At 35.4% G+C, this 10,646-nt stretch overlaps 1 protein-coding gene across 2 annotated transcripts in view; it reads left to right on the forward strand.

Moving 5' to 3' along the window:
* TPP2 (tripeptidyl peptidase 2) overlaps positions 1-10,628 on the forward strand; it is a 46,208-nt gene extending 35,580 nt beyond the window's left edge. For both annotated transcript variants that reach the window (XM_084299303.1, XM_084299304.1), the window contains 3 exons: positions 1,091-1,298; positions 9,229-9,348; positions 9,991-10,628. In XM_084299303.1, coding sequence (XP_084155429.1) covers positions 1,091-1,298; positions 9,229-9,348; positions 9,991-10,080 — 418 coding nt within the window. In that variant the 3' untranslated portion in view covers positions 10,081-10,628. The remainder of the gene's footprint in view (positions 1-1,090; positions 1,299-9,228; positions 9,349-9,990) is intronic.
* Positions 10,629-10,646: the final 18 nt, after the last annotated feature.

The raw sequence follows: 10,646 nt of genomic DNA on the forward strand, positions 1-10,646 counted from the left end.
CTGCAAATTTTTGCTTTGAAATGTTAAATAAACAAAGGTGCTTTCAGGATGTAAAGACCAAAAAACAGGGTATTGATTTTGTATAAAGCTAAATCTCAAATCAGAGGGAACACTAGGACCTTGCTATGAAGCTGGGTGTTTGGAATGCTACCTGCCTTTTCATAATACCTGGCGACCTTTCAGCTATGTATTAGAGGGCAAAATTGACAGCAGTTTTAGAAATAACCACTTGCCAAAGATTTAATTTGTGAAAGGCATGGTGACCACACTTGTGCTTATGAATATTTTTGAGAATTTTTAGTTTAGTTTTTAGATATGTTCCTCTGAATTACCAGTATACATCCTTAGGAAGACAGTAATTGGAACATGACACTGTAGTGTGGAGAATAACTGGTGGATTTTGTAGTGCATGTTGAGGTGTTGTTTTAGTCACAAATACAAAAGCAACAGATTTGAAGATAAATCCCTTAAAAGAGGAGGTGCACATTTGTTTGTTATTTTAGATAAAATACAGATTTCAGTTGTAAAATGAGTCTCTCTGTTCTAACTTTCCTGAATATTTGCATATAATCCTGGAGTTGCTGATATAAAAACAAAGTTATGCCATAATACATTTCATTCTAAACATTTCTTGGGAGGTTGACCCATTAGATCATGTGGTTGAATCTAACTTCTGAAATTGAACACCAAATGCAGTGGTGCTTTAAATGCATGCAATTCCTTTGAAGTCAGCAGAATTGTATCTGCTTATGTTAGTGCTGGATTTGACTCCGTTTATAATGCCAAGAACTGTAAAGCTGTATTTCTAGATTCTGCCTTACTCAGTTTTCAAATCCCAAGTTACCCTTGCCTTAAAACACCAAAGATGTTGGGTTGGGAGAACAATTGAGCTTGTGTAATGCAGAGTATCTCTCTTTTCTTAAATTATTTTTATTTTGGTAAATAGCTTTATTTTTTAAATTGTCTGTGTGCTTATTTTCATTTTGTGTATGCTAACTGCTGATTACAGCTAAAGTCAGTACTGATTCCGTTCGTAATGATGTATCTGTGAAAAGTCCTTAATATTTTTTTTCTTGCTGTTTTTTTCTAGTGAAATGGAAAAACAGAAAAGTACTTTAGTGGACGCACTTTGTCGGAAAGGAAGTGCACTGGCTGACCAGCTTCTTCATCTGCAGGCCCAAGATGGGGCTGCATCCAGTGATGCTGAAGGCAAAGACGAAGATCACGAGAGCTGCTCAGAAGCCTTGACAGAGACGTTCTGGGAAACAACAAAATGGACTGATCTTTTTGACAGCAAGGTAAGAGAGCAGAGCAGACTTTTTCTTTTGCATGTTTTATATTTAGATGATCTCTCCCAGAATTATGCACCACCTTTGTGAGCAGAGCCTCATACATTCTTCTTTTACTTTTTCATGCTGTCCCCATAAGTTGTGCTTCTTTAATGACCTTTTTCCACAGGGGTTTTGTGAAGGCTATCAGAACCGTGGTAAAAGATGGCTGTCTGCATATTAATGTAGAGGTTACAGGAGGGGCATAGAACGGTATCAGATTTCCGTGAAAAAGGTGCTTGTTTTATCAAATTGCTTCTTTCTGTACCTTTCAGGCAGTGTTTTTGGTTAACCTCTGAGCTGTTCTAGCTGTACGCAAGTGTGCAGCATCCCTACTCTGTTCAGTCCTGTATTCTGTAGCCTTCCGCACTATGGACAAGAGAAGTTTTGTGTTTTACTGTCAGTAATGTCTATGGAGGTGAAAGAAGAAACCCTTCGAAATGATTACTCTTAAATTGATTAACACAAAATTCCCTGTTATTTCAAGGTTCCTAATCTTGAGACTTAAGTTTGTCTGCTTCATTGAAGACAGCTATTGCAGAAGAAAAATCCCTTGAGGCATTATAGTGGCATTATAGTTGTACAGTTCTTAGTTTACTGAGTTGATTTTGTGTGTTTAATGGTAGAGCTATTCTGTATTATTTAATTAGTTGTTGTGTGTAACTCTACATATGGCTGTGTTAGTGGAAGATGAAGTGACCAATGTATTTATTTATACTTCAGTTAAGTTGCCAAAGCACTTCAGCTAGTCACAAAAGAAAAAAATTAATTTCCTCGATAGTAAAGACTCTTCTTGGATAAGAACTTGTGCTTGAGCTGGCAGCCTGAACATAAAGGTTGATGGTGTCTACCTTCACTTCTCTCAGTGTATATATTCTCGTACACATACATCTTCTAAGCATTCATCTTCTTCTAATCTTTAACCAATTACAGTATCCCATGGTAGCAGATTTTATGCTTTAATCATGTTTTGTGTGACATGATTTTCCTGCTGCCTGTCTTTAAATGCAGAATTGTGTTCCAGTGTAGTGAAACCTATCCTACTTTCATCTTTTGGTTGTAAATATTATGGGAATATTTTCAGTGGAAAACTGTCAGTATAGTCATCCTGTCAGAAGCTGATCAAGAAAAGTGTTTTGGTCTGGAGTGAGTAATTCTGGCTTGAATTGGACAGATTAGGGATTTGAACCTCTCTTGGATCCATGTCTAAGTGCATGTTCAAGTTTTGCTCTGAAAATGGATTCTTCTGTATGGTTAAATTAGAACTAAATGGCCAACTTTTTTTTAACCTTGTAGTAGCATTTCATATATAAATTACTTCTATCATATGTACATACAGTTTGTCTTCTGTGATCTCCCACAGCTGAACAAATTGCCCTGTAATCAGTTGTGATTACTAGTGTGAGTAATATTACGAGGGCCACAAAATGATTAGGGGACTGGAGCATCTGTTGTATGAGGAGAGGTTGAGACTTCAGCCTAGAGAAGTGGAGCCTGAAGTAGATCTTTTCAACATGAATAGACACGTGGTGCTGGGGCAGCCAGGCTCTTCACAGTGATCTCAGTGACAGGACGGGAGGCCGTGGGCAGGAACAAAGACATGTGAGTTTCTACTCAAGGATAAGAAAAAGCTTTCTACTGTGAAGGCGATCCAATGCTAGCATGAGTTTCCCATGTGGGTGTTGAAGTCTGTCCTTGGAAGTACTCAAAACCTGATAGGACATGATCTGGGGCAACCTGTTCTAGGTTGACCAGCCCTGCAGCCCCGTGCTACCAAGCCCTTGCTATGAAAACCCAATACGTTTGCGTAGCTTGTTAGTTTCTGCGGTGCTTTTCTTCATCGTTTCTGTGATCTATAAGCCTGTGTGTTGGTCGGTAATTATGCAGTGATAGTTTCGCTATCAGTCTTTCAAAAGACCTCATGATGGATATGTCCTCTCATCTCTCCAATGATAATGTTCCGTAATTCTAACCTGAGTGGTAGCTACAAATAAAATAAGCAAAAGTCTTAAGGGAAAGAAATATATGCTGCTACTTAGTAAACTGTTCATGCGATTATTGGAACTGAGACTTAATTCTTCACGTTTTTACTTTTATATTTTCTCTTTCTGGAAACTGAAAGGGACGAGTAGTGAAAATAGTGTGAAATTACTTCGGTCTTAGTGGGATTGAGAACCTTGGTTTAAAAGGAGATAGTAGTGCGCTGTAATAATTTTCACTACTAACAGATCGGGATAAAAGGACCAAGGCTGGAGTCAGGGGAGTTATTTTTATAAAGAAAAGTTTGTTTTTTTTTTTTCTTTATTTTATTAAAGAATTTTTATGCTTGCTGCTGATCGTATTCTTTCATTTCCATTTCTAACAGGTGTCGTGTTCATCTGGTAGTTTTCTTGAGATCTAGCTGTAGTTAGCAGTTACACAGTTCAAACCAGATGTTTCAGCTGATAGCACTGTGGTTTCCAGCCAGTGAAGGAGTGTTACTTATGTTAATGTTTTTGAAATGACCACACATGATGAGTATCCAATTATGCTTTTTTAAGGATCACTATTAATCTCCAAGACTACAGAATTTATTATGGTATGGCCTGATGCAAAAAAGCATAGGGGGAAAAACGCAATTATATTCCTCTTATATTTCGTTGTAAACTCTGAGAATAGCAATACGTGTGTCATGGGTTGTTGCTTTTCTTCAAAAACCGAATTCAACACTTCATAGTTCCTCCGTTCTACCCACTTCTGCCAAACTGCATCTGATGTTCAAGCTGGCTTGTCAGTGTTCATTTATTTTTATCATGACTGACAAGTTTCAAAAGTGGGGTTGTACTTAAAACTTTCTCAGCCTTCTGCTTGAACAAATATAAGTGTCTTCTGTCCTATAGACAGGCCAATAGAATGCTTTAAATATCTTCAGTGGCATTTGGTCTTCCTCATTTGTAACTTTTTATCTACACAGAAGAAGCAGTCCTGTAAGCTTCCAGCTCAGTGTTGCATGCGATATTCTGCTTTACTTCTGGAGTATTTTGCTATTTTAAAAACAAATTAAGCTGCTTAGTGCATAAGTTTATTTTGAAGATTGGTAGAGGAAAATTTTAAGTTTTGAAAATTCAAGAGGAACCTTACTGTTCATGTAGCTTGCATCCTTTGAGGAGGGGAGTTTAAGAATAGTGTTGAGGACTTAATTTTGTAAAGTAATTTTGAAAGCTCGAAACAGATGCAAAGATTGTTAGAATACATAACCAGGTATTGTTGCTCGAGTAAGGGCAAAAGCATCCATTCTGTTGATGAAGATCTCCAGCTGACCCGTGCTTGGCAAAACTCATCTTAATAGTAACCAAGAAAATGACTAATAGTTTTTCTGTAACGATACTCTGGGCAGACTTAGGCAGGAGTGATAAAATGAAGTGTTTTTGGCTTGGCTGTATTGCCTAGCCTTGGATGACTGCCTTGCCTTTTGAGGAACAGAAGTTTGGAAGAAGGACAGATAAAGTTTGAAGTAATGAGTTAGGATCAGGTATAGGCCTCGTATAAATGTCCTTCAAATGAAGGAGTCCTCAAAAGGCAGCCAAGTTATTCTAATGTATGAGGTTGGAACTGAAAACATGAAGCTCTTTACTGTACATGAACATGGCTTTGGGTCATTGATGCTCAGAAGACAGAACAACTGGGTGCGAACAAATGGAAAAGAAGCACTAGAGTTACTGCAGCAATGATTTGGGTGTTTGTATGGCTTTAGATAGAAATATTGCATTGAGAGAAACATGGTGCTTCTACTTCAAAGCTTCACTTAAGTCAAAGTTCATCCAGATGAAAATAATTGCAAAGCTAAGTGAATTTCTGAAAACTGAAAGAAAATCTTTTCTGTGTTGTTTCTAAAGGTGAGCTGAGAATATCATCACACACAGATGTGTGTTTCTGCTCACCATCTAGTAAATCAAGTGCTATTACTGGTTTCACCTCTTTTCTGCTGTTGAAGCATGTGTTACCACAGAGCATTCTTAAGTTACTTTAATTTCCTCTTTTCCATTGAAGTGTCATGCTTGTCATCATTATAGCAAGTATGCAGGGAAGTTGGTGCTCTCTTGATAGTAAGTATATTGTTCACACTTTCAGCTATTCTAGTTAGATGATTTGTTTCTGAAGCTTAATTTTAAATGACACATGAAAGAAAATACTTAAGTATTCTGTGCACAAAAGCATTTCAAACACACCCAACTTGAAGCAGTTCTATTCAGCCAGTATTTGATTATGGTAACACATTAGTGATAGTGCTTTAGGTGTTCTTAGCATTGGAATGTAAAATCTGCAGTTTTTCTTCTACTCAGAACATAATTTCAAAAATTTTTGGCCCAAATCCCCAGTTTTAAACAAAACTGTTACAGAAGACTAGTAGGATTTGCCTGCTTGTTACTGGGACTGACTCATCTGTAGAATTTAGTGCCTGTTAACCTTTAAATTAGCTGTTTGGGGACAAGGAAAAAGTCATGTTTAAAAATAAGTAAACAAATAAAATACCCAGACCTTTCCATCCTGCCTTTTAAACATCTTTAGCCTGGAGTGTTTTTCATATTACTGTCAGGTGCAGCTGTCTCTTCCAACTGATCGTATTCAGTCACTGTCAAAAGCTCGTTGCTGTATAGTCAATTCCATGAACTCCCTTCCCTCTCTAGAAAATGAGTAGATTTTTGTATGAATATTGTTTTTATTTGTAATGAGCCATTTGATAGAGCAGAGAGTCAGCAAAGGTAGCCAAGAAACTTTAGTTTATTGCCATAGATGTGTATGAACCTGAAAAAACTCAGTCGCTAGTAATAAGCATGACAACTTCGGCATTCTTACAAGTGGTTGGGGTGTATTATCTATAGGTTATATTGTGGAACCTAGCATTGTCATTATTTGTAAGTGTAGGTATGTTTTAATGAACAGTTCAAATAATGAAGTAACTGATTATATAAGTCTGTTTTCCTTTTCCTATGTATTGGAAATGGTTTCATTAAGGAGTTTAGTATTGATGAATTTAAAACATACTGGTTTCTAAAGAGTATTTTCAGGCTTTAAAATGCTTCAGCCTTTCAGATGTCTTGAGATCATTTCAGAACTTTATAATCTAAAATACACATCTATCTCTATGTAACCATCAGCAATTTAGGCAATTAATGAGGAGCTCTGTATCCAACTACTTTTGCAGGTCAGGCATTTAGTATGCTTATTACAGGCCATTAGCTTGGGGCTAACGTAGTATTTAACAGTGATTTCCCCAAACCCATTATTCTAGAAGTGCACAGTGGGGTTTTTTTTTTTTTTTTTTATTACCCTTTGTCTATAGTTCTTGGCCAATTTCTGGTCCATGTCACTTGTTCTAGGAAAGCTGGCCTTTATATTTATTGAAATTATGAAATAGTATGAAATACTGAGAGTTCATTCCTACTCGTTCATATAGCAACTGCTTTTGTATATAATAAATTTATTTGCTGATGTTACATGTTCTGATAGCAGCTGTATGTTATATCTTAATAGCACTCCAGTTTACATTTTGCTTACACATATCAAGGAATCATAACCTCCATTACTGTGATACTATAAAGCTTGTGATATTTTAATTATAAGGTTTACATTAACCAATATATGCACAAGTTATAAAGTATTATTTCTTACCTATATTTTTTTGCTTGTAAATCTATGCTGATTTTAAAGCATTTATTACGTTATTCTTAACTTCTGAAGTGCTAACAAACTTTTAATAGTTTTGCTTAACTTGCTTACAGCTGACTTTTTTTTTTTTTTTTTTTTTTTGTCAAGCACTAAGACAGAAATTATCATCTTTTATCAAAAGGGCTTGGAGCATTGTTTTAAACTTTTGGTCCAGCAGAAGTTTTTTTGTTTTTCATGTAGAAATACCCGAACTTTTATTTGGCCAGAGCAAGGGTGTTTCGTAAAATGCTTTGTTTTCTTGCCACAAAAACTCTAGGAAGCCCTGTTACGAAAGAAATGCTGTCAAGTGGCTTTCCTCCTGCCTTTATCACTGATGTTCAGTAGCCATTCAAAACTTACAGGGTCAGGTAAGAGCTTTCTTAATAGAGCAGTGACATTATTTTTGGTTAGCCTCTAATATGTTATAATTGCTGAGAGCTCCAATGCATCTTTCACTTGATTTTGGTTTCTTTATTTGTTTCTGTTTTTGTTTTGTGGTTCTATCATCTTTCCAGAAGGGAGTTTTTTTGTTGTTTAGACCAATTGAGTCTGCTAATGGACCCACTGAGCAGTTACTCAGAAGCGTTTGTGTTTTGCTTTAGGAAAATATTCAAAATAATTGGATTGAGAATCCAGCATGCAAAATACTTTTCCAATAGTGATATTTGGAAAATCTGTATGTGAATGGTGCTGTAAGCTCATTGTTGCATATATGTCTGTGCTTTAACTAGTAAGTATTGTATTCAAAAGCTGTTGCAGCTTAAGTGAATACTTTAACAGAACAAAATAAACACTTGAAGATAGAAGAACGAGCAACTTGTGTTATGTTAAAAGTGCTTGGCATATAATTCAGAGCTTGAAAATCACACCTTTTCTTTCATGATAATTAAGCATGTTATTTCTTCTAGTTCAGTCTTTTAAGTGTAGATTCCACAAAGATTGTGTGTGCAATTAACATTCAGTATAAGTGGTAGCTAAAATTAGGAAGGGTCTTCAGTCCTTACAGGGTAGGGATGTCAGAGTCCTTATTGCTGGAAAGTATGTACTTTTTTGTATTGTAATACAAAATACTTATTTTTTAACATCCTTTAAGTGTTTCTATTAGCTTCTCAATTCTATGTTTTAACTATACATTGTTGGAAAAATGTGACTTTATTGGAGGAGTCAGAGAGGAAAGGGAATACTATTCATTTCCCCTCTCTTAGTATAATAGTTAACTTTAATACCAGATTTCATAAGAACTTCGCTAACAACACTAATAATCCCATATTCTCCAGCTTCGGTGCTGTCACTGTTTGAGGGGAAAAAAAATAATAAAACCTACTTACCATGAGTGTTCCAAAGGAAATACATGAAACTCTGCTTAATTTGGCACTAATTCTTAGTGTTGTAACTGGTGAAGTACTATGAACTGTCTGGCAACACCCTGAACACCCTGTTTGAGTGTTCAGAACCTGATTTTACATAACTTTTGAAGTAGACACATTCATTTGTATGTGCTGGTTATACCATTGACAGGTATTGTAAACTCTCTTTGGAGTTTGCGCTATCAAGAGGAAGCTTTCTTATAATCTGTTCTTAATACTGTATCAATGTTGAGGAGTTGGCCAAAATCTGAGGCTTGTTTTCATGCTTACCTGTCTTCATTGCTTGTTTATAACTATGTGTTTATAACTCTGTGTGTGTGTGTATGTATATATGTGTATACATATATGTATACACACATATATACTCATACATATATACATACGTATATCATTCAGTATATATGTTCATACTTGTTTCTGAAGTAAGTTCATTTCCTAGGAATCAAAACTCTCAATTGGATCTTTGTTTCTGTGGGTCAAAGATATACCTGACTGGTTCTTGATAATTTATTTTTTTTAACTATTTTATACTGTACAGTTGCCTCTAGCAAATGAAAGTCCAAAGAAGCTAGAAATGTGGTGAATAAAAAATTTGAAGTCTGTATTGTATACTATATTCTAAAGTTGGACATGTTCAGGAAGTCAGAATAGTCTCTAGGAAGTTTTTGCTTATAACTACTACTGTGAATAATCTGTTTTCCTGCAAAGAAAAATGCAAACTATTTTGTGCATATGTTTTACTTTAAGTCACTTCTGCTGCCTGAACAAAATCTGCCATGTTTTGCTAAGCCTATGTAGGATTCAAATATTAAAATATCTAAATTGTGTTTGTTTTCACATTGTAGGTCTTAACTTTTGCCTATAAGCATGCATTGGTAAACAAAATGTATGGCAGAGGTCTCAAGTTTGCAACAAAACTTGCAGAAGAAAAGCCAACGAAAGACAACTTGAAAAACTGCATTCAGGTAAGGTCTATCTAGTAAAATAACGGGCCATCTTAATAATAAGTAAACGTTTAAAAGTAAGAGAGGTATACTCCCTTAATAAGAGAGGTATAATCCCTTTTATCTTTTAAATTATAGAACTCGCCAAACTTTAACACTTTAGCTTCATTCGGGTTTTTGTGGTTTGGCCTTTGTTTTTTCCTTCTAGAATATCTCATTTGTGAGTAATTACCACTTTTAGCAGACTTACTTTCTGGAACTTACTGTAGGACATAAAAAACAAAAAAAAAAAAATTGAGATAACAGCAAAAAAGTATGTATATTTAAATCGTATTACGTTGGTTTTTAACCACTGCTATTGTTAGTAGTATTAATTGCAAATAATGCTAGTAGAATATAGGTGAGGAAGTAATAGGAATTACAATAACTCCTAAAAATTTTGTCCTACAAAATATTTGTGCGTTAAATTGAAAGACTGTAGATCATGTGGAATGGTTTTCCTTTTCCCCCTTCAGCATTAAGTAATTCAAAGATATCCAGGTCTCCAATCTTACCTTTCTGATTGTAGACTTCATAAATAAGATGTTGATGTGAATGAGAGTGTTCGTTGGAAGGGTTTAAATAAATCCATCTCACTTTTTCTTCATGTTTGTTTTTGTTTAGCTAATGAAGTTACTTGGATGGACTCATTGTGCAACTTTCACTGAAAACTGGCTTCCTGTCATGTATCCACCTGATTATTGTGTATTCTAGAAAAGTGACAAATGTAAACCTAAAGCGATTCTATATGGGCAGGATATGAAAAGATAAGTTTGACTTTCTATTGGAACGCATGTTTTCATTGCTGAATGCTGATTATTAAATTGTGTGTATTTATCAGTAAAGGCACCTGGGTACAGCTTAATACCTGTTAACCTAACTCCAGTCATCAGGGAGTTTCCTTTTTGTGCATCCCATTGCTGGCAATGGATGTGCCAGAACTGCCAACACGAAGGATATGGAATTCGGAATTAGGCTGAAAAAGCTTACTGCATGCACGTTAGGTTCTTAACTGTTAATTTTAACTGCAAACCTGTAAAAGCTCTGTATTTTTTACAGTAAAACGAATTTTAACGTTTGATCTTAATTTCATTTCCAATTGTATGAAGGCCTTAAAGCTACTTCAAGAGTAGCTAAAAACTTATTTATTAGACTAAAGTAATGGGACATCATTACCTGTATTGTTTGCAAGAGTTTACATTTGTGGGTTTTTTGTTTGTTTGTTTTTTAAGAAAAATTCAACCTCTCAAACTGTTACGACATGTAACTAAGAATTGCTG

The sequence above is a fragment of the Netta rufina genome, assembly GCF_964035555.1.
Source record: "Netta rufina genome assembly, chromosome: 1".
Lineage (NCBI taxonomy): Eukaryota > Metazoa > Chordata > Aves > Anseriformes > Anatidae > Netta > Netta rufina.